At 41.7% G+C, this 27660-nt stretch overlaps 1 protein-coding gene across 1 annotated transcript in view; it reads right to left on the reverse strand.

Moving 5' to 3' along the window:
* The window catches only part of NEO1 (neogenin 1), a 102135-nt gene extending 79069 nt beyond the window's left edge, over positions 1-23066 (reverse strand). The window contains exon 1 of the mRNA XM_063142236.1: positions 22922-23066. Coding sequence (XP_062998306.1) covers positions 22922-23066 — 145 coding nt within the window. The remainder of the gene's footprint in view (positions 1-22921) is intronic.
* Positions 23067-27660: the final 4594 nt, after the last annotated feature.

The following is a 27660-nucleotide window of genomic DNA, read 5'->3' on the forward strand; positions in this document are numbered from 1 at the left end:
CTACATAGATGTAGGGGAAAGTGTGACAAACACATATTCATAACATGTGTGCATCTCTACAGAATATCTTTATATTAAGAATATCCCCCTTCTACACGTCCAGTTTGGACATAATTAAATCAAAATTTCTTTCTCTTAAGCGTTTGTTTGTATGTCCAAACCTGACCAGGCTCACTAAGCATAGTACATTTAAAGCCAAACCAGGGTCATAAACCATGGTTTGAAGTTGGCTTCTGAATCTCAGCTTACTTTATTTATTTGTTACATTTATATCCCGCCTTTTTTTCCTCCAGGGAACCCAAGGTGGCATACATAATCCTCCTTTTATCCTCACAACAACAACCCTGTGAGGTAGGCAGGGCTGAGAGTCTGTGACTGGCCCAAAGTCACCCAGTGAGCTTCTGTGGCCAAGTGGGATCTCCTGATTCCTAGTCCAACACTCTAGCAACTACACTACACTTCTGTAGTTGTGTTTGAATTCAAAGTTCTCGTTTAATCAAAGTCTGCCTGGCCACAGAGTCATGAGAGGAGAGGCCATTCTCCTTTACTCTGGAAGTTGCCTAGCTCAACACCTTTGTGGGGAAGGGGGGGGGAATGAACAGGCGACAAGTGTTTTTATCCATATCTAATGAAGAATATGTTAAAAATACACCCTTACTCTGAGCAAGTTATAACAATTCAGCAGACGCAATTGCACAGTTTGACCTAAAGGCCTCCTTCAACTACCATCCCACTCACTTCCCATTAAACCCTATTGCTGCAACAATCCATCCAGCACCTACCCCTTTTTATATCCTAAGAACCCAAGTTATTGCAAACAGCTGATCTTCTGCTTGCTCACCAGGAAAGTCTTAGTACAGAGTGTTGTGTAGGGGCGCGGGGAGAGAACATAGTGGGTTTTATTGGAAAAGTGGCTATATGGAAGGAATTGTGTTTGGTAGGGTTGTGAGGCAAGGCTTAAGAGGGCTAGCAAGCCTTTGGGAGGGAAAAGTTAGGGATGCTTTGCAACTGTTTTTACACTGGGGCACAAAGAGCATTCACAAATCTCAGAAGTGTGTGTTTGTATTTCCTGCCTCATTCCTGAAGCTTGCCAATGATAAGAGAACATGTTGTGATGCCTTGCCAGTCCTCAGGCAACTTAAAGAACTTTGGGATAGAGGGCAGGTATTCACAGAGAAAGCAAGGAGGACAATGAACCAACATTAGATGAAACAAACCACAGTGTATATGAACATATGTGAGCGAAATCCTGGCTTGTTGAATGAATCACGATTAAAACAAACTATGGCTTAATGTTCTACCTGAACTAGATCATTGAATGTGCCTTATTTCAGAGTACTACCCTTCTGTTAACCATAACAGAACAGGCACCAAACTACTATAATAGGAAAGACACGGTTGTGTGAAAAGCGTTAACAACATGCATGAAATCTCAATCTAGCTCCAAAGGCAGCCTTTGTGCTTGTTGAGCTACTTCATTCAGTGTAACATGCTTCACAATTCTGGGAGCAAAGGTTCATTCAATTTACTAAATAGCTGTAACTTAGCTTAGGCAGAACATTGCAAATAAACATCAGAAATGCTCATAGATCTTCAACAAAATGATTCAGTGCAATTGACATAAACCCCTGACAGCAGACAATTGACGAAGTAAACAACCAAACAAAGACAAAGGTAATGGTAGGAGTTTATGTGTGTATTTTAAGAATATAAAGCATGTATGGGCTAGTATGGCAGGGTGTTTTGTATTGCATTTTATTTTGTTCTGTACAGCCCCATGAAAATTGATGGTGCTATATAAATTATTATTATTATTATTACTAATAATAATAATAATAATAATAATAATATCTGTAAACTTATTTACATTTTCCTTAAAGTCACCCTCCCATTACTAGCAGAGCTAGTGTGTATATATATATATATATATATATATATATACACACACACACACACACACACACACACACACACACAAGATTGCGCAATTTCATAGAATTCAGCTTTTCTTGGCACAGCATTTGGATTGTCTGAATATATATTGCACAGATACAGAGCCCTGTACATGTACCACTGCTAACACCACTGCAGATCACAAAATCATATTTTGTCCAAGTAAGTATGATAGCTTTCATATACCACACTAAATCAGATTTTATTATTTAAAATGTAATACCAACAGGTACTAATTTTTAAAATCTATGGTATGTAACAATACAATTTCTTGATCAGTATTGAAACTGAAATACATTAATATGAAAAACTATGACATTATGAAAAAAATGGCCAAATGCCTGAGCTTCTTATTCCTAAGCAATAGATATGCATAAAGTGAGTAGAAGGGTATCAGGGCAACTTGGCAAAATTGTTGATCTCCAGATCTCTCAAAACACTTGATGAGCACATTTAGAAGTAATATGCCCCAAGCAAACATACCAAGACTTTAGCTAGTCAAATTTATGCAACAAAAGCAAGAGCATATGTAAGGCACTATACTAACTAGTGGCACGTTACCACAAAACAGGATGATTCCATGCTGGTATATGAAGTTATTTTCACCTGATGATTTAGATATAGGGTGACCATATGAAAAGGAGGACAGGGCTCCTGTATCTTTAACAGTTGTATTGAAAAGGGAAATTCAGCAGGTGTCATTTGTATATATGGAGAACCTGGTGAAATTCCCTCTTCATCACAACAGTTAAAGCTGCAGGTGCCCTGCCCTCTTTTAAATCTGGTCACTCTAGTATAGTTCCTGCAGCTTTAACTGTTGTGATGAAGAGGAAATTTCACCAGGTTCTCCTCATATACAAATGACACCTGCTGAAATCCCCTTTTCTATGCAACTGTTAAAGATACAGGAGCCCTGTCCGCCTTTTCATATGGTCACCCTATTTTGATATCTACTTTAGATATCTACTCCCTCACCCTGTGGTCCTGAATCTATTTGAGCACATAACTATTCTAATCATTTTGAAGCAAATTGAACAAAAAAAATGAACTCAGGTGTCTAGTAAATAATCATATTCAAAAGTTATGTCACCTGCATTCATCAAAAGCCTTCTCCTGTGGATCAAAAGAAAGTCCTGGGATGTTTTCACAGGGGGCAACAGCTCAGAAAAATCACCAATAGTCTTGCAGAAGCAGCTTGTGTAAGCAACTTCCTACTTGCGCAAACTGCCTCTGCCCACCTTTTAGTCATGAACCCCACTCCCAGTAAGCCCCTGTTCTACATCCCAGGCCTTTCCTGAATGTCACCTGGCCCCCAAGAGCAGCTTTTTCAGTATACATGGAATTACAGTGGAGAGGAGAGATGAGGAAGCCCTGTTGTGTGAGCAGCCTTCTGCTTGCAAAACTTTTGAATACAACTCAACAATTCCTTTGTGCAGCTTTAAACATTGAACCTATTCTTAGAGCTGGTCTTAAAAGAAAAAGCTTTCAAGTTTATACGAAAAGTCAGTATAATAACTTTATAGTCCTTTACCAATAGACCTATACCGGGAACAGTTTTTTATTTTATATATCCGTAACGTAGAATATCCCAAGGAGCTATTTGAGCACAGATATCCCTTCTGTGAATATCAAAGGGGCTTAATTGTGCTTAACTGTTTTTATAGTTCCAACTGTTAACTGCGGTTAAAACACGAACATCTATTCAAAACATTACTATATGGAAATGGTGAAGAATTTTAAGCTTTTCTATAAATTCATCAAAGGTTTAAAATGTTCAAGTATTAAATACACTTACACAGATATTCAGCTGTATGATGCAATACACACTGCAGAATAACACCTACATTTCATTTAATAATCTCTCTCCTTATAATAAAAACCCTTTATAATGTAACAATATATATTTATGCAAACTATTTCTCTTTTGTTGATTAGATTCCTAACATGTACCACATAACGCTGCATGCAATATTTGTTTTGCCATCTTTTTCTTCTATTTCAGCCATGGAAAAAAAATCTAAGTGAAGCTGCATTAATTCCTAAACACAGAAAATGAACATCACATGAATAATGTATTAGGAATTTTTGCTTCATGTCAGCAGCTTTGTAGAAGGAAGAGATATTTATGAAGTCCCTCAGGAAAATGAGAAGTTAAGAACGCACACTCACATTAAGGTCTCCCTAGGAAAAAAAAAAGAAGTTTGATAGCAAGTCTGTAACATACCACAGAGGGGGAAAGCATGTGCTCATATGGTCAAGTGTAGGGACAAACTACAAATGATGTTCAATTACATGTAGCTTTCCCTCCACAGTTTAAATCACACAAACACACACACACGTACCCCCCCCAAAAAAAATCCAGCCCAGAAGCTATAATTTTCTGTGGATTTTTCCAGTGATTTTCACCATCTCTCTCTCTCCCCCTTGGGCACAGACACATGTACACATACACACACACAGCTTTTTATACCTAAGACAAAACAGAACATCAGAGAAGACAATTTGCACTTTACTTTTTGTACTCTGCAACACAGAATTAAGCAAAGGTGAAAGTAAGACTTCTTTGGCCCTGCCTTCATGTGTGGGAGGAGTTAATCCTTTGCTGTTAGCTCAATTTCTCTGTTGACCAAGAATAGCCCAATCCCCAGAGATAACGCAACCCCATTGGAAGACTTACATTCAACTCCCACCTCTATTGTGAAATTCTTGAATGGCATTCAACAGGTTACATAGCTCTCTGTCTTAAATTCCCCACCTGAGAAATTTCAGTGATAATGGAGACCTGGTTCACACATCACAGTCAATTCCTGGGTTGTTTAATGCACCATTCCTAGATAGTTTCATTACATCCGGACCTTGAAACTCTGGGTTGTTTATGGGTTAAGCAACCCACAGCTAACCCAACAATTCCTAGGCAATTGTTGAGTTAACCCTGGATTGTTAAACCCCTAAACATCTCAGAGTTCTGGGTATGGACATCATGAAACAAACCAGTAATGGAGCATTCCTGGGTTGTTAACTGAAAGTAGAAGTGGACAATAACCAGCACGCTCATTCAGAGGTGCACACTCACAAACCACCCATGGTTTCTTAACCATGGATTATTTTATCATGCTAACCAAGTAGTCTTGCTTTGCCAAGTGATATAGAGGAAACAAAAAAACACAGCAAGGCATTTGAAAAGAGCTATGCAAGTATTAAATAATTCTACCAGTAGATGTTCGCAGACTTGTTTAAGGACTTCAGAATTGTCATTCTAATACATACACACACACACACACACTAGCTGGCAGACTGACCCAGTTCTTCCACCAGCATCTGATATCACATGCCCACCAATGGTTCCAAGACTCATGCAAAGCAGTAGACTATCCCATCACTTTAGGCCAAGAATGTGTTCCCGCGAAGCTTAGTAACCATGGTTACTAAGGACAGTTCAGGTTTCACAACATGTTTTACACATAAAGCATCTCCTTGTAGGAATTAATATGAAACTTGTGAGTACATAAAGTATGACTGTTTTCAATCCATAAAGTAGTCTGGGAATCTGTAATTAACCGCAACTCCTCACCACATGAACATTGGAGGCGTTTAGGAGAAAAACCTGCACATTCAGTCATCTTAATTAACACCATTTAGTTTCCGTGGCCAGAAGAGTAGTTTCTTCTCCCTTCTAAGATGAAAAGCTGTGGCATCAGCCATCATAGTCATAAGTACCCTTCCTTCCCAGGTTAGGAATTCCTGATGAGGTCGGAAAAGAAGATAGTGTGAAGAACTCAATACTACATCATTCCATCACCCAGGCACCATTCTACTAATCTTATTAAAACAATGACTCCAGCATTAAACAGATATGGAAAGATGACATCATTAAATTCGTTTTTGCAGTATTATGCTGTAGGATGAATTAGATCTAGGGAGATTGCAAGTTTGGCTTTAGTTTGTCAATAATTATTTGCAACCAGTTGAATTAATCAAAACCTTTTTATAAGTTATTCCCACTGAAATCCAATTAAGGACGCAGCCAAAAATCCCTTGAAATTCAGCAGCTTTTCACTATAGGTGTGACATAATTCACCTTCGAAGTTGAGTCACCTGGCTTATCAGCAAAAGCCAACTCAAATGAGTTCTGTTGCACATGTTCCAAGAATATCAATGCTCAAAAATGTTTAATCAAACAGTGAAAAATTTACAGGGGAAATAGTTTTCTTTATTTCTTTGCCCTTCCTGCCACCCCCCCAGATGGAGAGGTATGTTGCAGGGAGCAGCTACTGCCACCAGGTTCTAAGGGATGGGTGGGTAACTCTCAGTCCATGGGCCATATCCAGCCTGCAGAGCAAACTTATTTGTAAAGTTACCTTAAGGCAACAGCCTCTTTGTAAAGTGAGTTCAAATGGACTGCATATGCTTACAAAGATATGTCAAGTGAATAGATTCTTATACAGCACAAAGAGCATTTGCTGAGGCAACAGGAATGCCAATAAATATCACCGATCACTTCTGAGCATTCAAAAGTATTCAAAGACCAACTTCTTCATTTCAGCTTATCCCCAGCTTCTGCCCATGTATCTGTGTGCACATATATTGTTATCTATACACACATATACACTTTATCACTGCCAGCTAAACTGCTCTATTGTCATGGAATATTTTGACTGCTTAAAATAAAATGTGTTTGTAAATATTACAACAAATAGCAGCAAGGCAAGAGTCCCTGGATCTTCAGGTGGAGGCAGGGGCAAGGTGTGTGTTTGCATAATTACACTTGGTGCACCAGCAGCAATCCTTCCTTGAATTGGTCTGCCTTAACTATCCATGGCTTGGTTATATCACATTTAGACTGATGCAATGCATTCTATACAGGACTACCCCTAAAGAGTGTGCAGAACCTTAAATTGGGGCAAAATGCAACAGGTAGCAGAACCATGACAATCAGGACAATGTTACACCTGTCCTGAAAGGCTTGCAGTTGTTGCCAATTCCTTTCCAGGCTTAATTCAAGGTGTTGGGCTTAACCTTTAAAGCCTTAAACAGCTTAGGTTATCTAACAGACCACCTTAGGCTATCTAACAGACCACCTATCTTGGTATGAAACTGTCCAAGTACTAAGTTCTGCAGGAGAGGTCCTTAAGAGCAGCAATATCCACAGACGCCCAATTGTGAAGCATGCATGAAAGGGCTTTCTGCTTTGCTGTCCCCAAAGTATGTAATCCGCTCCTTCAAGTACTATGATTAGCACCCACAATCTTGGCCTTTAGAGAGGGTGTAAAGACCCATCTTTATTTAAAATGTGTAGTTTTAAAAGTTTTAATGTCTTTAATTGCTTTTAATATTGTTTTCATTGTCGCAAGTTTTCCTTGTTTTCAATTGTTATACACCACCTTAATAGTTTCTTAGGAGATAAGTTTGTATATAAATGTTAATACTTTAAAATAAATAAATAGAGCCGAGAAAGAGTAAAAAAAGGGGGGGATTAAATCTCCATAGAGCATGTTAAGACTACAGTTCTCCACACTCACAAAGTAATCTTGGACATGTTCATATCCTTCTCTTGTCCCTAAAAGCATCTTTAAGAAGTTTCATTCCTAGGAGTTCATTTCATATGAATATTATCCTCAGGTAAACAAACTGCTAATGCAAACATGAGTGGTCAAGGAAGACAGGGTGTCTGGAAGAAAAAAATCTTTGGTTTTCCCAAAGGTCACCATATCATATAAATTATGTCTATTTTACTGCTGTTTTTCAGGCACGAAAATAAATAAATAAATCAGATCAGTTTCACTCAAAAGCTGTTCAGAAGGGCTGCATGGCAGCAGGCAACTTCTCCCCTAGAGGACACCAGAAGGCATTAATACCTGTTAAATTTGAATTTTATGGAATTAAGCACACTGTACCCAGAAATAATATCCTCCATTAAATCAGTATCAGCTGTTCTTTCTTACACAGGACAGTTTGTCAGAAGGAAAAAAAAACTTGTTTCCTTTCATATAAGGCGAGAACAGGAGCAGAAGTTCTCAATTCCTAATGATTTCCTGGATATTTTACAATTGTTTCCTTTCAGGAAGTTTATGCAGTCTATGCCGTTCCAAAACTAATAATTTTCTCGAGAAGTAAGCTGTCCAAATATATTGAACTCCCATTCCTAGAACGGAAACAATGAAGATTTTCTGGCTCAGTGCTGGACAACACCATTTTAGTTTTGTAAGCCTGTATCAGGTACCATAGCACTCAGCGAAGTGTTCTCATTGCTAAAACGATCCAGATCTACACAAAAAGAAGCAACACACTTGAATCATCATCTGCCAGTTCAATTGGGAATTACAACTACAGGGCCATGCAGCACAGAGACAATAAGAGAGATTAACCAAGTCTTGATAGAAATTTGTTCGCTTGGGAATTTGGATGAATCCAAATCTATCTACACCTAAGCAATTCACTTTTGCATTGACCTTAATATTTAACAAGATTCCCTACCCCTCAAAGAGCCAATTTAAGTTTGATGAAATTTGATTTTCCCCACATGTTGTAGACCCCCTACCCTTTCCCTGAACTTTAGTAGGTTTTGGAAATGAGCTGATTCAGACAGAAGGGGGGCATGGTTTCTTATTTTATGCCTGAGCTGCAGTTAGACCCAAGACTCTTGCACTGCCCCTACTCTTCCTCTTCCTCTGGTGTACACCAGGAGGAGGAGATTGGAAGTATCCACTTACAGTTTTAAACTAACAAGTTTCCCATTACATTTGAACTCAGGGAACCACAATTTATTTTAATCCTAGTTATAGAACAAGCCAGGATCACAAGCTAAAGCGACATAATAAAGAACTAGTTTAAAAGTAAAAGCAGAAACTTTGGACCAGCTGGTCTTGAGGCCAAAAGAGAAGGAAAGAGGAGGACTGTATGAGCCCATGACTCACTACTCTTCATGCACGTAACAGGGAACCGTAGTTTTTTATTATGTCAAAACCAAGCCAATATCAATATTACACTTCTGACTAATAATGCTAGTACTATACTAAAGACTTTGCTTTTTTAGGGCACATCAAAGCTCAGTTGCATGGCAGTTATATAGTCTTCAAGGGGGAATGTAAAACCATCCAGCACAGGTTGGAATACCTAATCTGTCTGTCAACTAAAGGGAAGCACCTCTGTCTTGTCTGGATTAAGCTTCAATTTGTTATCCCTCATCCAGTCTATTACCCACATCAGCACTGTTTTAGAAGCAAAACAGCTTTTTTGGATTTGGATGGAAATGAGAGATAGAGTTGGGTGTTATCAACATACTGGCAGCATCAAACCTCAGAACTCCAAACACTCTCTCTCAATGGTTCCATGTATATGTTAAACGACACTAGGAATGATGGAACTCTGAGGGACACCATAGGCCAATAGCCACAGCTTCAAACAGGAACTTTCGAACACTACTTTCTGAGACAGCATCTTCAAGAAGGACTGGAGCTACCGTGTAACCGTGCCTCCTAGTCCCATCTCTGACAGTCTCCCAGGGTTGATGGTATAGAAAGCCTCACACTGCGGCTGTCTGCTCCAAAACCTCAGCAAAGCAAAGCTAACTATCCCCCAACTATTCTATGTGGGGTAGAATACCACAGAGCTTCAGAACAAGCAGAAGCTTCTGTCTGCTCCAAAGTTTAGTGCAATGTAACAGACCACCTCCAACAACAATGAGAACTGAAGTTCTCTTTTTTGGCTGGAGAGCAGGGTAAAATGCTATAAATAAATAAATGCACACTAAATATATCTAAATGCTGTTTGGTCTTCTGCCTTGCCAAAAGCATTTGCTCCTGGCAAACTGATTTGTGGAGGCCTATTCTAGAGTTATGGCAATCTTAGCTAAGCAAGAGAAAGATTCACATTTTAGGAGTAACAGATAGCTCAAGGGCAGTCTTTTGAATAAAGCTGTTTATTTTCTACTTCATTGAAAAAATACACTACTCTCATATTAAATGCACCAGCAGCATGTTTTGCTCTGCGCAAACATAAAAACTGAAAACAAGCCCAGGCCTGAAGTGGGCTCATGAGACAAGGGAGAGGCAGAATAAATAACTGCAGTAAATGCTTCCTAAAGAGTTGAATAATCTTGGAGGAAAGGATGCTTACAGAAAAGCAAGGACAGATGAGCCTCCATCAAGAGCTGAACAAGTTTCATTTTCTCAGTCTTACTTCCTTGCTTTAGAGGTCCTCAGGAGTTTCCATCAGGAAAGCCTATGCTAAAGAGAAACACCAAGGAAGTTCACTGGGGGAAACCAATGGTGAGGGCAAAAAATTCTAGCATAGTGATTCTGAAACCATGAAGAAAGATAATTGATTCTGTTCTTGATACTAGTTTTTATTGTGATTCTTCTAAGAGGATTTATCATCTGCTTTTAAGACCCAAGGAGTTCCAACAGCAATTGAAGGAAGTAAATGGTATTAAGAAACATTGACAAGGAGGGAGCAGAGATAAAATTAAAGGAAAGAACACTCAAAAATAAAACCCAGGCTGCATACTTAACACTAGAGGCAATATAGAGTAGAGGCAGAAGAAGCCTCAGGAAAAGTAATCAGCAATTCCCATTTTTTCCCCATTCTGCCTATATTTACTTTGTTACCCCTCAATTTAGAGATTTTGTTACTTAATTAAAATCTTCAACGCACTTTTCCATAAATAAGATATGTTAGGTTGGTTTCATTTAGATACCAATTTCCCATAAAAAAATATTTTCAATCCAACAATCAAATCCTAATCATGTTGGTTAAGCAGCAAGCCCCAATGAATTCAATTAGGCATACTCCCTAGGAAGTATGTACAAGAGTGCAAAGTATTTGCCCAGAACCTATACTTCTGGGCAGCTTTGCTGAGATGGGGCTGAAGCGCAATGATTTTCAGTGGCTCTAGTTCTGGGGAGTAATTTGCAGTAGGTATATGCTGTTTCACCCTGTAGCCTTTTGCCTGCAGGGTGCCACAAGTATCCACCTTATATCCCATGCTTTCCAACAGGTATATGAAACTGCTGGGGAGGTCATCTGGGAATTTGGGGCTGTTGTGCCATCACAATGGTGATAACTCCACAGTTCTACCTTGCACTTCCATCTTCTGATCCTAGAGATGCATCAGAAACCCTAAGTCTGTCTAGGATGGATGGATGGTGACAAACTGCAAGTATTGACCTGCAGGCTCCTGATTTGCAGTGCACTGTGTTCCTTCTCAGTTCTACTCAGCAGTTAGGCTGGACACTACAACACCCTGCCCTCTTAATGACAACTCCAAAGCTACTTGTTCAACAAAGTAGCTCTGTAAGTGCCTCCTCTCTATTCCCATTTTGTTAAAAGAGCCCAAAAATTGTTTGGATGATTATTATTATTTTTGCCGGTAAAGAAAACATCCTAATCAAGGCTGCAATGCACTTACCTGGGAGTAAGATCCACTTAACCCCCTGGGACTGTTCACACAGCACACTAGAGCAGGGCACATGTGGCTGCCATTTTGAATATGCAACCCCTACTCAAAGGTTGTCATGTTGTGCTTACCTGGTGAGTGTGGTTTATGCAAGGATTAAATAATGCTTTCATAACCCTTGGGTTCACACAACACCACAACCCGTTGAATGGGGGTTGCATATTTAACCTGATGCCCATGGGTGGTACAGTTCATCAGAAGCTGGTCAACAGAACACACTTCTGAGTAGACACATATGAGATTGCAGTGTTAATCTTTTCAATATTTGCATTTCAAATTATGCCAGTTTCCACAGCCCTAACCTCAAAATCTGAAGATTATAAATGATTAAGAGAAAGTCCACAGAAATATTAGGGGAAAGGTCTACTAACAAAAGAAAGACAGTTTTCAAAGAATAACATATGCAGCCATTTCATTCAATAGATTTTTAGAAGGCTGTCTTCAGTAATATTTTTTTTCTAAACTAAGAGAACACTGACTGTTTTGTTTGAAACTGCCAAGAGCTACACACCAAGATCAGACTTCCCCCCACCCTAAAGTATACAATCTTAGCTCACTTCACACAAGCTTCCTTGTTCCTGCTTAAGTGCTCTCTTCTGTGAAGCAAGGCTTTATGTGCCCATGGTGGAAAAAGCCTACTAGTTTATTTCCTTTTCAAGATGTATGCAGTTAATTAAAGTGTAAAGTAATACCTGTTTTGAAAGTTTGGCACAGAGGAGTGCCACATTCTTTTAAGTTGGGAGCAGTGCCAGAAATAGGTCAATTTACACTCAAGGGTCATGAAAACTATTTAAATTTTGTAATTTCTGCACATTTTTTTTAAAAGCTAGCAGGATTAAATAGTTTGGATACTATGTTACGTATTCTATCAAATTATCTCTTTAATTTGAAAATATCATTCAAAAGGTTCAAAAATGTAATGGCTGAGTTTAACTTCAATTTAGCTTTTCCACAATCTAACATACTCTCCACTTTTAATAAGCCGATTTAAAAGAGATGAAGCCAATAAAAAGGCAGTTTGTTTTTAATATCCAACAGATGCAAATAGGAATTTTACAGCCTTTATTAGAGTATTCAACAGTTATTTAGGCAAAGTCAAGTGCAACATGATCTGATCCTGCCCACGTCATTTCCCTCATGTAATGCTACAGCAACAGAACTATGCTCTATGCCTATCTGAACCTAAGGGTGTACACAAACTCAAACTGTAGGATGATGTTGATCATATTATGGTCATGAGGCCAAGTTCAATAAAATGCTACTTAGTCACTCAGTTTCGCTTACTAAAAAAACCTAATTTGACACTCACTTTAAAAATATCACATATGCTATGAAAGATGCAGAAACTCAAACATGCATTAACTGTAGCAACTGTAAGGAAATGTTATGAAAAGCATATTATTTGTATATCATGCACATGTTTCCAACTGCATTAGGCTTCAATGAACATGGCTTGGATACAATCATTTTTAACTTGAATGAAGACAAGTTTCCCTTATTGACAAAACAACACTAAAACATACAGCTAGCAATGTTATAGAGGAAAGGCTATCACTCAGTCGTAGAATACATGCTTTGCATGCACAAGGTACCAGGTTCAATCCCTACTAGTCTCTCCAGGTAAGACCAGAAAGAACTTCTCTCTGAAAATCTGGAGAGCTGCTCCCAGAAGGTGTAGAGCAGACAATACTGAGCTAGATGGACCAATGGTCTGACTTGGTAGGACATCTTCCTATATTCTTAAGTTCAGCCTGGTACTCAATTAAATGGCTATTCCACTCATTCAATCATTTTCTTCAAAACTTTGCAACATACTACTTGTTCTTAGAGTCTAATTGGTTTACTTACAAGTTAGTTTTAAGTAATACCCATTCATTAATTTAAATAAGCTATTGACTGGAAAAAACATACACCACAATAAACCAGTTAGGCTGCTTCTAGATGAGGCTTTTATTATGCCATTGCCCTGCCTCATTTACAGAGTTTTACAGGGCTCCAAATGTCAATGTCTTCCACTCATAACCCTCCGAGTTTCCCACTGCTTCTTCCATCTTCTTTCTTACTGCAGGAAATCCATAAGCGGGGTGGGGTGGGTGGAGGTGGGAGAATAGCTGCAGAATGCTTTCCAGTTAATAGTGCTAGGAGCCCTCCATCTGGAAGCACCCTTAATCTCTCAGGTGCTTCAGCAGTTCGTTTTGCTAAATTCTTAAATTAACCTCTAACTGAAGATATACCAGCTCCACAAGCAAAATCCAGCTGAAATGTGCACGTCAATGCACCAAACATATGGAGAATAGAACATTTTAGTCTTATGCAGAAAGCATACATTTTAAAGAGCTATCTTAAAAATAATTTTAAAAATATTTAGATTAGAGGTACATGAATGACTCCATTTTGCTCCAGGAATACTTTTGCAAATCAGTGTTATCCCAGTCTTGTGAATTTTTCAACACATATTGATACAACAAATGTTCTTCTTAACTAGACTACTGCTAACAATTCTGAAAGAAATCAACATGAGTTGAGGGAAAGCAGGGGAAAAGTTCACATTGAACCACTTCTGCATATAAAATCTACTAATCAACAACTCGGATGTATGCCAAAATAAGGCAGTAAAATAAACATTTTCAGTATAGAGATCATTTGCCAAATTCAGAACAGGGATGTTCACTGATACAAAATATAAATACATATCTCTATAATTAAAAAGCTATTTGATTTCTGTCCACTAGAACTTCACAGTACCAGGTATAAGACTGCCTCTTCTCATCATCCAAGAAAAAAAGGAGTCTGCTTCACTACAGTCACTTCCATTTAACATGAGATTTCTATAGCACAAACCACAGTGCTAGTGCATACAAACTACTCACCAGCTCCCTACTGAGAACCTCAAGCATACCTCAGCTGTGTCAGAAAGTGAAACTATCAGAGTACATTTAAGGAAACCATTTAAGAGTTTGTTAATAAGACAAATTAAGAAATATTAAATCCAACTGTATTCAATGGGAGACTTAGGCATATGCTGAAATGTCTATTGCTTAACTATGACTGGATTATGCTCTTCATTCATGATTTCTTAAAAAATGTATGTGAATGAAAATCCAAATTCAAGTGATCAACAAAAATATTATAATCAAAAAGAAATCACAAATTAAGGATTACACCGTCCATTTATTTTAGCAGGGGAGAGGGCACAGGAACCCTAGCAAGACTTTTTAGCCTTACCAAGTCTGGTAGTGAAGGTAGCATGTTGCAAATTAGTTAAGACTAATTGCATTTCTACAGGAAACTTTTATGTTAACTTGCAAAAAGATCTCAGCTAAACTAACAACTGGACAACAAAGACTATGCCTTCAGCATTTTATTTAATATTATTTGACTCCTACATGGCTCAAATATTGTACTGTCATGGTGACCAGTACTGTCATGGTGACCATGTCTTGTAGGTAGAGGAGCTTTTGCTACTCCTGCAGTTGTCCTGCCCAAAGATACATATGTTGCAACAAATTAAATACTCATCTAATTACAAGAGGGGTCAGATTCCCTACCTAGATCGCTTCATAATTTGAGAGCACAGTGTGATGCTACAAGAAAAAACTAGTATAAGATTTCATTATATGCCTATCTGAGTTATTTATTAGCTGCTGCAAAAGACCTTGCAGCTCAAAAGGAAAACCAAAACATCCTTCTTCAATTGATAGAATGTCTGTATTGTGAGAAATTGACAATAAACAGGAGAAAGACCTAGGCAACTTTGATTTGGCTTCCTATTATTAGATTTTGTAGTAATGATTCAGCAAAAGTAGGAGTAAATGAATAAGGAATGCTTTGTCTTTCACTTCAATTATTTAAAAAACTGTACTTACCTGCTTTGTTATTGTTATACTTTGGTGACTATATAGGAGCCTTGAGAGAAATATGGACTATTGGGAAATAACTATACTCATCCCTACCCAAAAGCACACTCAATCTTTCCCAGGCTTTTAAAACCCAAAGATGCACATCCATAGGAGAGGGTTACTAATTTTTTTAACAAATGGAGTGCAAGACTGGGAAAGGCACAAGGTAAAATAAACACAAATGTAAAGCTATGGAATGCATAAGTAAATGCTACTTTAATCAGGCCTTTGAAGTTTCATAATGAGATGTCAACAAAATCCAGTTGTGTATTTTCAACAAGCCACATCCTACTTCTGACATTTCAGGTTTGACTAGTTTATCAGATGTATTGTATGCACACACATATACAATGCCTACTTCAGGACACCAGCGTGCTTTCCATTTACTGGTAAAATATAAAACCCCACTCATAGTGTGGCTAGCACATTTTATTAACATACATTACATACTTGCCTTTTAACTGAGGCACAACTAGTTTCATTTTATGCAATCAAAGTACACACTGGTACCATTTAAAAGTAACAAGCAAAAGCTGAAAGCTTTATTAGTACAGCTGAAAGACTGATAACCAATACGAAGTTTCATTATAATTCTAAATGCAGCAGGAGAAGAGCAACACTTCAGCATTTTCAATTTTAAAATTAAGCCACCTACTTGCTGCTGGCTGTATTTCCCTATCATACTATCAAGGCTAAAGCGGTCCCATTCATAGAGTTGGCCTCAGAAACAAGAGCTCATTGCCACTGACTTGTTATGTAGCCTTTCAATAAAATTATTAAAGTATTGGAGTGGATCCAGACTAGATCTATCCATTAGAAAGCAGCAATATTTCTACACTGCATGAAGACTGTATATGTCAAAAATGGGGCAAAATATCTAAGAGGCCAGTGATGCAACTGAAGGCTTGTCATCTTCCTGCCAAAGACTGGTCCCTTCCTGTCAAATCCTTTCACGAATCTGTGAGGGTGATACAGGCAGAAGGGAGGGAGCACCCAATCTATGCCAAAAAAATGCAAACTAGGAAACTTCCCATAATGCTTTGCAGGTTACATTCCTCCTGACTCAGATAGGCTCCTGTCTCCCACCCCCAATCCCAGTAAGTGGTCCATAATCCCTAACCATTGACCATGCTGAATGAGGCTTATGGAACTTGCAATGCAAAACATGTGGAGTGCACAAGCTTATATACCCAATTACATACATATACAGCCTTATTTATTGAAGAGTGAAGTCTGCAAAGAAACTTCAGTTCAATATGACTATAAAGAGCAGACCATGCCTCAATAGACAATCATGCTGTTCCAGCTGCAGCACAAATGAAGCATTTTAGACATAACTAACTTTTAGGGCACAATCCTACACATGTTTAGACAGAAAAATGCCCTACAAGTGCCAGCATGTCACAGCCTACTATGATGTAGGATGTTTTTCTGCCTTAACATGCACAGAATTGCACTCTTAATCAGCAAGTGAACTGAGGACAACTCCTGATGAAACCGGACCACCAACACACTCTGGGGGTCTTTTCCTACTAGCCCCACTCTTTGCCACCTCAGGGGGCACAACCCCAGTCTGGCAGAAACCCATGAGCACGATGTTCTTTCTCGCACCACCACCACCACAAGGAGGAATCTCACTAATATGCTTGAAGCCCTCACATTCTGTCTCTTCCTTAACAGCTATGATGTCTGGGTCTGTCTCATGAAAGTATTCCTTCCGGTAGGGGCTTCCTCTGCCTCAAGCCACAAACAACCATTATAAGGAGGGATTATATGTTGGTATGTCCAGCCACCACTGCTGCTGCATCACTTTTAGTTCAACTAATTGCAATGTGGAGATGCTGGAGAGCTCCCTACAGCATGACTACTGGAGACTCCAACACAGGCTGCTTTTGACAACTACAATCCATTTGTGGAAACCATCAACATGAATATGTGTGTGTATTATACATCAGTATGCTGAACAAATTAACAGTGGTGATGATGCTCCAGTAAATCCATCTGCCTTGTTTTCACGCAAAAGGTCACAGAACTGTAACAGCTAAAGATGGTGTCCGTACTTCAAATGTCCCTGCAGTGGTTCAAAGAGAAGTTTCTTGGCAAGACTTATAGTGTATTTTGGTTTATGGCACTGCTTCACATTAGCAGTGTGGGTGGGATGGAATTTAGAAGCCACTCACTGAGAATCTACGACAAGAGGATCTGGCCCCTACCACAAATCCCTTCTCTCCAAATCCCCTGGCTATAGCTACCAAAAGAACAGAACCTCTGCAACATGACACAGATGAGTATCATTAGACCTATATAATGGTTATACATGTCCTCACAACTGCAAAAATAGGCCTTGAGCATCTAATCAGAAGCTCCGCAGTTTGTCTGTGTCTTAATGCAACTTGAAGGATTTCATAAACCAATGGCCTTCTTTTAAGCCATTGGGAAACTATGATGAAGAACTTGAAATATTTGCTGCAGGATAATGAAAAGGGATCTATTTAAGGGGTCTGCTCCAATCAAACCATCTGTACCAAATCCTGACAGAGGCCATGGAAAAAGTGAATTTTGAAGATTACATGAGACTCTTAAATTTACCAGGATTAATTGCATGCCTAAGTGAAAGGATCTAGTTATTCTTCAGGGAGTGTGAAAAAAGTTGATAGAAAAAGCTTCAAGTTAAACTAGAGAAAGCCCTAATGAAGAGAAAGAATTATTTGGGAGCAGTACTAGACATTACTGAGCTAAAATTGGGAGATTCAGAGGACAGTTTTATGAAAGGCTTCATCAGAATTGAAGAGAGGAGGCCCCTTCTGGCAATTTTTCAGGAAGCAGCGCAAACAGGATGAAAAACTGTTCAATCTTAGAACAATCCCAGATTGTCCATGTAATTAGTTCTACAAGCACTGCCCTCACTCTTAATAACTTTCGGACTAAACCGGACTACAAAGCATTGTGATATCACAACTAGTATGATGTGGCAGGGATAAAATAAGAAAAATGAAGCAGAAGGAGGGGGAAATGGCCAAATGAACAGAGAAATAGCAAGAGACAAAACACAATAGCTGTGCACATTCACAAAAAAAGATACAGAAAGTTATTAAACTTGAATAGGGCCCTCCCTTCCATGCTTACATTTGATACAAAAACAAACTCTAGAGGAAAAATAAGCTCAGCACTACTAGCCACTATAAAAAGTGTGTGTTGTTCTTGTTCAGCTTGTAAACTTAAAAGTCTAGTTTGGCAATTCAACTGGCCTATTGACATGAAAACTATGCAATGGTCAACAGACAAGCTGATTTACTATAACTGATATACTATTGTAATTTATATTGTTATTATAGAGGAGAAAATATATTTGCTCTATGTCTAGGTTCACTGTCTTATTTTGAATAATCTAGTGGATCTTAAACAGGCTTCTCATATGAAAAGGGTTTCTGATTTAAGAAGGCTCCCCACAAATATGTCAGGCTATATTTTATGCATCAGAATACTTTTCTACACCAAATAGTACTGGTTTCATCCATATGCCTTGTTACTTAACCTAAGATATTTTAGGGTACTCCTAAGTGACAAAATATAACCACATTATGACCATATGTACCAAAACAAAACAAAAAACGCCATCCATATAATGGCTGGAAACATTGCACTTTCTGACAGGCAAAAATCACAAAACCTCTTGCTCTTGACTAGGACTAGGCTAATTTCTGCCTAGCCCTAGACAACTCCCCACCACCAGAATGCACATGATCCACTAATGTGTTTTAAATTTACAAAACAAAAGGATATCTTCAGGACCTCTTAACTATGAAGGTATGACTAATGGGATATTAGGACAGACTACTGGGACCAACTCATTGATTTAAAAACTAGTTAAAAGCACATCAGGTTTGACAGGCAAGGGAATAATAGAACATTCCCATCTTGTCTCCAATCACTGAGGGCACTGCATCAGAAAAGCATAAAGCAGAGACTGGCCTGCTCCTTCAAATCTTCACTGTCTTGTTGCATCAAAGAACTCCTTCACCACCACCCAAACAATCCTGGTTTAGGGGATGCAACAAAGCATCAGAAACACACTCCCTCTTCCCAAATCAAACCTGTACCAATGTAACCCTGCCTGTGGCCACATCTACACCAAGCAGGATATAACACTTTGAAAACGGTTTGAAAACTGTATATGGAGTGTGTCCTGGGCCCCAACAGTTGTCACTACTGTTATAAATCGCTTTAAAACAGTAGTGTAGAACCTGCCCTAGATTCTGTTTCTTGCTCAGACTGTGGGACAGAATATTGAAAGTGTGTAATAAATGTTGGGGGCACTCTTGCAGTGAGGATGAAACTTGCCTTCCAGCTCTGTTACTGAGTGGTCAGCTTCTAATGGCAACATTCTCCATGATGCATGAACTCTTCTAAACACTTGTCATAAGTAAAGGCATCTTACTAATCTGTATGTAAATTTTAAAAAGCGCACCACTCTGAGTTTCTACATGTCAGTCATCTGTAACTGACTCCACACTGGAAGGAGACAAGCTCAAATCAGTGATATATTCAGAGTCAACAGACAGCCCACCTCCAACGGCAGGTGATTCTGCTACTTGAGACACAATTGTTTCATTGAGACACTGCCAATTCAATGAAACAGAATAATCCACCTCCCAGGAGGACTAATTGGAGGAAGAGACAGAGAGGACAGTGACTCATGCAGTACAGCACTGGCCTCCTCCACAGGTCTATGTATGGAGGCTCATGGGAGCTTGCCTTGAAAATATTTCTTGCAATATATTAGCTGCTTGCTCATGCACACAATTTAAAAGTTACCACTTGTGAATACTTCCAGGACACTCAGAAAGGTGACTTATTCCCCATTTTTACATTTAAGTTGTCAAAACGTCAGGCAAGAAGTTTCCCTCATAAGAGAGGCCAGCATTTCAGCACACCAAAAGCCATGCTGAGTTGGACTGTGGGAATTCCATTGGCTCTTGACATATTTTACTCACACTTTGATTTGGAGGTGGGCAACTTCCCAGGGCAGCTAGGAACATGCATCTATGATTCCGAAATACAAGCATTATCTAGCCTATAGATATTACCACCGATGGTAAGTTCTGCTTACAAAATTATTCTCATATTCCTAGACCACTTATAAAATAAAGTCCTCTTAAATTGGTTTAACTTGTACAACGACACCCAAATATTTTCCCACTCCTGATAATCTTTCAAATATGATTCCAACCACATCTAAACTTTAAACACATCATAAGGCATTATCTAGATACAATGTTGTTGTTGTTTTTAAAAATATTATTTTTGCCAGTTCTTTCTAAGCCTTTTAATCCTTCAAAATATTTCCCAAAACAACCAACATTTCGTTATACTGAATAAATCACTCTTCTCCAATGTGGCGCCTTCCAAATGTTTGGGCTGCAACTCCCAGAAGTCCCAGCCAACATGGCCAATAAGGGATGATGGAAGTTGTAGTCCAAAAACATCTGGCAGGTACCAGATCGGGAGAAACATATTAGTCTACATACTTTGCGATTTGCAAACTTTATCTCAGTATCAGTCTGATTTGCAGACACATAACATTAAGATTTCTTCCCAGTGAAATGACAGAATGCAAGCTATTGTAATCAACTTGCCCTGTGTATGCATCCTAGATATTGCCAGAAATATGTATAGCTATCTTTTCTACTACATCTCATTGAGCTTGTTCAGACAACATGCTAAGCCATGGTTAGGTCACCATATATAGCCACCATAGTTAGGAATGATTCACATGACACGTTAACCCATAATGTTTAGCTCAAAATGCTAACAGCTGCAGCTTAGCATGCCATCTGAACAGGATCGGGGGTTTTCACGTTCACATCAATTTTTTTCAGCCCTAGACCTAACAACAAAATATTCATTTATGGCAGAATATTCAGTACACCAAGAAGTTAACACACAACATTAGAAACATAATGGAGGAGGGGAATCAATGGGGCTCTACAAAAACAATATCAAATGCCGGAACAACTTTCGTTCTAGTGCCAGATATTGAAGAATCGTAGTGGGGAATGTATTTTGCAGTGCTTTTCAGTTTAATATGTTCTGAACAATAAAAAAATCAACTGATGCATTTTCTAGTTTTTTCATATCTTTACATCAATTTTCCCTAATGCAACCCACGACTGTAAAACAGCAGCCTCATATGGCTGTAATTTAATTCACCATACTCATGACAGTACAGGCAGCACAGGAACAGCTCATAAAAGCACAATCAAGTTGCAATCTTGGAGCACAGTGAAATTTACTAGAGTAAACAAGCCCAGGATCATACTGCACATCTCACCGATGCCAGTAGGGTAAGAACCGCTGAATCCAACAGAACTTAAGCGAGCTCCACATTTATAGAATTACATCAGATGTGGTTTCCACTTGCAAAAACAGAGCCGTAGACAGTGGGCTGATGGCTTTTTGAAAGTCAACCACATGTTCTTTCTTAAGAGAGCACCAAGGGGTTCCCTTTAAATTTCAAGAGGTTTTCTCCCACCAAATTCAATCACTGCAGAGAGCGGGGGCGGGGAGTTGTTCTTGGTGAAGCATTCATTGATGAATACCGAACTGAGGGAATGGTTTTGCAGAGGCTCCTTTCTCTTTCCTGCGCAGCATAGTAGACGGCACGAGTAACTGTCTACTACAGAGGTGTGCAGTGGCCTCTGCTGGTACATGAAACGTGTCCAATACGGCGGGACTCTTACAAGTGGAACGGATTTCCCCCCACCATCACCACTAAAGCAAGAAAGGGGGGGGGGAGTGCCTTTAAATAACCAGGAACAGATTTATGTCAGAGAGAGCCCCCTTTTCTAAGCCTCTTGGCAGCCCCATTCTCTCTCTCTCTCTCTCTCTCTCTCACACACACACACACACACAGAGCACCCTGGATCTCCCAGGTCCTTTCCCCCACGACCGTAGCGACAAAGGACCCACACTAAAACACGCGCGCAATTGCAAAGGTAAAGAAAAAAGAAAGAAAGAAAGAAAGAAAGAAAGAAAGAAAGGGGGAAATCACTGCCCGTTCCGAGGGCGCTGCGCAAGGCCACTGCCTGCTGCTGCTGCAGCAACAGCTCCGCCAGATCCACTCTATAAATAATACTCCCACCCCACCCCCGCCTTGCTCAGGAGGCGTGCAAGACAAGACCCCGGCTGTCTTCTGGGGGTGGGGGGGGTTGTTTGTTTGTTTGTTTGTGGTTTTGGGGGAGGGGGATTCCAACCCCCTCTCCCGTACCCCACCCCACCGCCAGCATATATTATTAATTCAAAAGGAAAGAAGCCGGGCAGAGAGAGACACACACACACACACCATCCCGCCGCCGGGAGCCAAGCCCCTTCACGGCCCTCGGGGGCGGCCGCAGGAGCAACAGCGGGCATGCCGGCGGAACCCCCACCGCCTCACGCGGGGAATCGCCGAGACGCCTTCAATTAAAGGAAGAAAACCGGGGGGGGGGGGTAGAGAGAGAGAGAGAGAGCCGCCAACCGACGCGCGCGCGGGGTCTTTCCACCCTCTCCTCTCCTCTCCTCGCCAGAGCTCCCCTTCCCCAACCCTCCTCCTCCGCCGCCGGCCTGAGGGTCTCACCTGCGGGCGGGAGGTTCTGCTGCGGCGAGGAGCTGCTGCTCCTGGCGGCGGCGGCGGCGGCGCTCGACTCGGGGCGCTGCCCGAAGAGAAGCCCGAGCCACAGGGAGCCGAGGAGAAGCCGCCGAGCAGCTCCCCGCGCCGCCATGGCTCGCGCCCCCTCGAGCCCGGCGAAGAGCGACGGAGGAGGGGGGCGGCGGCGGCGGCACCTCCTCCTCCTTCTCCTCAGTCACAGGTCCGTCTCTCTTTCTGAGGAGAATAAAAGACCACGGTGAAGAAGCGCCGCGGTGGCGGTGACGGCGGCGGCTGTGGGGGCCCTACTAGCCGGGTTACTCCATGGCGGGTCGGTCCCAACGCCGGGCTCCGGAGGGCTCCTTCTCTCTCGCCTCACGCACAGCATACATAGATATACACACAGCCGCCGCCGCGGCGGCAGGAGGAGCAACAGCCTGGCAGCCTGGCTGGCGCGTTCACAAGCGCGGGCGTGCGCGCGCACCACCACCACCACTCCTCCGCCTCTCTTTCCTGACGCGACCAACCGACTTCTTTTTCCTCACGCAGCCTCTCTTCACACCCCCCCGCACCTTCTCCCCTTGCGCGCGCGCCCCCCTTTGGTTATCCGCGAGCGCGCGGCTGAGCTGAGCTGACAGAATTCCAAAGGAGGAATACCGGGAGGAAGGGTGCGCGCGCAACTCCCTACGCCACGCGAGCCTTGGCGCGGAGCAGCAGCAGCTCGTTCTTCCCACTTTTTTTTTTTCCCCCTACTCCCTCGCTCTCTCTCTCCTCTCCCCCCTCCACTCCTTCCCTTCATTCTCCCTCACGGACATTCCCGAACTCCGCCTTGAGTGAGCGGGGGAGAAAGAAAACCCGGACAGATGGATCGCTGCCGCTGGCTTCGGATGTGCCAATCCGAGGGGAAGAAGGGGACTGGAACAGAAACGGGATGGGACGAGGGGGCGAGAAAGAGAGAAGATAAAGGGATATAGAGCCGGATACAAAACCCGCCCTGGATCTACCTGCCCGCCTGCCGAAAGTAGGGAATGGGAAGGTTAAAGAGACCTGGTCCACTCCAATGTCCTATGGACATTTGCACAGAGGTAAAGAGCCACTGAGTTCGTTGTAGGGGTTGTGGGATTGCAGCCTTTGGCTCTCTACTTATGAGTAAACGTGCATAAGGGGCGCAGCAGCATTAGGGAAGTAACAGGGCTGCTCCTCCAAACCGTTCCTTCCCCTGTTGATTCATCCCTTGCAGGAGAAATAGAACCATTCTTCAGAAGACAGGCACAACGACTTTTTAATGCCTTCTTTGCATTTCCCTGAACCAAGAATGAGCTGTGCAATTACTAGGATCTTCTCTTTTCAAGGCACTGTACCCTTGCATACCAGTTCCTGGGAGGGAACAGCAGGAAACAGCTGTTCCTTAGAGGCCCCGCTCTTGTGATTCTTGGAGGCAGGGCCGGGGTCAGGGGTAGGCCTGGTCGGACACTTGCCAAGGGACCACACCCTGGCAAGGGCCCACTGACAAGAGCCCCCTCCTCTTCACCCTTGCAACCTGCTTGTTCCCGTGCCTCTCAGTGGTGGTGAGAAGGAGGACCAGGAGATGGATGCCTTTGCCTGCTTGCTCACTGGCTCTCTGCCTGTCAAGCAATCAAGGGGGAGCAATGATGAGAGAGGAAGAGGAGGAGCAACAGCAGCAGATGAAATTGGCAGTGAGGAGGTAAACTCACCCAGGAAGGGACCCCATTGACCGTGTGTTGCTCAAGGACCCTTAAAAACCTGGTGCCGGCACTGCTTGGAGCATCTGGAGAGCCACCCTAGGTGGTAGGATAGGATGCTGGACTAGGTGAATCTTTGTCCTCTGAGATGTAGTCCTGCAAGGGCCTTCCCATGTTTCTAAGGGCATCGCTAGACCTATGGGTCTAGTGCGACGGAGGAGGGAGGATCTCACGATATGGTTATCGCAAGATCTCCCCCTCTGTCTACATGCGGGGTGCAACGTCCTAGGTCGTCGCGCCCGCTATTTTTTTTTTTCTTAAAGGAGACAGAGCGCTCAAGCAAAAAACAATTCCTTTTTTTAAAAAAAATAATGATTTCCCCGCTCCCCACCCCACCCTATCCCCGATGGGCACAGAGCTCCTGAGGAGCTCTGTGCCCCATGCCCGGCTCCTCGTGGGACAACCCACAACGCCCGCCCACACGTTCCACAGTCTCAGGATCATCCTGAGACCGTGGAAAAAGCAGGATTACAGGCTAAGCTGACATCCCGGGGAAAGGGAGGGATCATCTTTCCCTGCTCCCGGGATCCCCTGTGCATCATGTTGAACGCACAGGGATGATCCCAGGGCGATCCCCGGGATATCGACAGGTCTAGTCATGGCCTAAGGCCCTCTTCCATTTTCTGTCCCACATTCACATATGGGGCTCTGCCTACAGCAGCCTTCTCCCTGGAACTCTCCAGAAGTGTTGGACTTCAACTCCCAGAATTCCCACTCAGTACAGCCAACTGGAGGGCATCAAGTTGGGAGAGAATGCTGCCATACAGTTTTCTCACACTTTCCAAGGCCTTTTCAAACAAACCCCAAAACTTTACAGCACTTTGATCCATACCAAATGCCTCCTTTCTCATAACCCCACCCCCAAAAATAACCTCCGCCTCTCCATGTTTTGATAGTCTTCAAGCACACCAATAACCAGTGTCATAGTGGGGGTTGAACATGGGCGAATGCAGCCCCGGGGACTTTTTTCAGAGCAGGAACAGGTGACCTCATCTGTCACCAGCGAGGGTAATTGATGGATCCTTCTTGCTCTGGCAAGTGAATGAGGTGATAATAAGGCTTTCAAGTTTTACTATTGTTTGTCACTGAACAGCATAGAGAAAGTCAGAGAATGAGGGAAATAGTTATGCTGTGGCTGAATACTAAATAAATTCAACTACATAAATGCAACCTGGTTCTGTATTTGTTTATGTTAGCTGTGTGGGTAGGAAAGACTGCTACTTTGGTGTGGGGACCAGATACAGCACTTTAATACACCAGTAATAATTTCCAGAGGGGTAGGCGTGGCAATCTGCTGCAGCAAAAACAATGAAGAGACACGTGGCACCTTAAAGACTAGCGCGTTTATTCTGGCGTAGGCTTTTGTGGGCAACAAAAGAGGATAGCAGTTAGAGGAGTAAGGATACCTGTGGAATTGTTTATGACTCTTAATTGTAGGGTCATATAAACTGGCATCCAGGATAAGCGGATGGGGGAATGACTTCTCCCAGTCTAATCATACAGGTGAGATGTTCCCATTGCTAGTATGTCTTTGTTCATTTCCCACTTCTGTCCCAGCTATGCTTTCCAGGAAAGCTTAACAGAAAACAAGATTAAAAAGAGACAAATAAGGGACAAACCACAGTTATAGTGGTAGAGCACACGCTTTGTATGCACATGACCCAAGGTTCACTCTCTGCCCGTTCCAGTTAAGAACGTAAGAAGAGTCCTGCTGGATCAGACCAAGGGTCCATCTAGTCCAGCGTTCTGTTCACACAGTGGCCAACCCGCTGTCAATAGGAAGCCCACAAGGAACCCACAACCCACAACTTGGGACCAGGATACCTGAGAGAGCGCCTTCTCCCTTACCAACCTGCCCGGTCACTGAGGTCATCCGAGGCCTGATCCTGGTGGTTCCACCTAGATCCATCCTCCGATTGGAACCCACCAGGGGAAGAGCCTTCAGCGTGGTGGCGCCCCTCCTGTGGAACTCCTTGCCTCTGGAGGTCAGGCAGGCGCCAACCTTGTACTCCTTTCGGCGGCGCCTGAAAACATCTTTATTCCAAGAAGCCTTTCTTTAACATGCAGCCTTGGGTTACTGTTATTGCTACTTTAAAATTTTGTTTTAACTGTTTTTATTCTGTTTTTATTTTCATTTTACCTTGTACACTGCTCCGAAATTTTTCAATGGGGAGCGGTATATAAATATTATTTATAAATAAATAAATAAATAAATAAATAAATAATAGGGAACCCACAAGCAGGACGTGAATGCAACAGCACTCTCCCACCCATGTTCCCTGGCAACTGGTGTATACAGGCTTACTGCCTCTGATATTGGAGGTAGCACATCACCATCAGGGCTAGTAGCCGTTGACTAGTAGCCAGTTAAAAGGTTTTATTAGCAGGTGATGGGAATAATCTATGCCTGAGTAACTGGAGCAGCTTTCCCCAGTCCAGTACCTAACAGACGTGTCGGACTACAGCTCCCATCATCCCATACAAGTTTTGTAAACCGCCCAGAGAGCTTCGGCTATGGGGCAGTATATAAATGTAACAAATAAATAAATAAATAAAAATAATCATGATAATCTTTAAAATGGGATAACGAACATTAACCCGAAGAAGGAGAGGAAGATTCTGGAGTGATCACTGAACGCTTTAAAACGAACATCTGATTTTAGTCTAAATCAAAATTCCTTTCTACTCTTTCCTTCCAGATTGGTGCTAGAATAAACGCACGCACGTCTACTCTTCTTCACTCCTGAGGAAAAGGAGATAATTAGGTCTGTTTCATACATGCATATTCATGGACTCGTGTGACCTGATGAAGTAGCAGATGATGATTTGTATGTGTCAGCGAACCATTGCAGATCAAAGACCACAGATGGAACTTTCATATCACTTCATATCAACTCCAACATTTACAAATCTGCAGCTAGAGACACACAAAGCCCAACGTGCCCTGATGATTAGAAATGTCTTGTA

The sequence above is a fragment of the Elgaria multicarinata genome, chromosome 16 (genome assembly GCF_023053635.1).
Source record: "Elgaria multicarinata webbii isolate HBS135686 ecotype San Diego chromosome 16, rElgMul1.1.pri, whole genome shotgun sequence".
Lineage (NCBI taxonomy): Eukaryota > Metazoa > Chordata > Lepidosauria > Squamata > Anguidae > Elgaria > Elgaria multicarinata.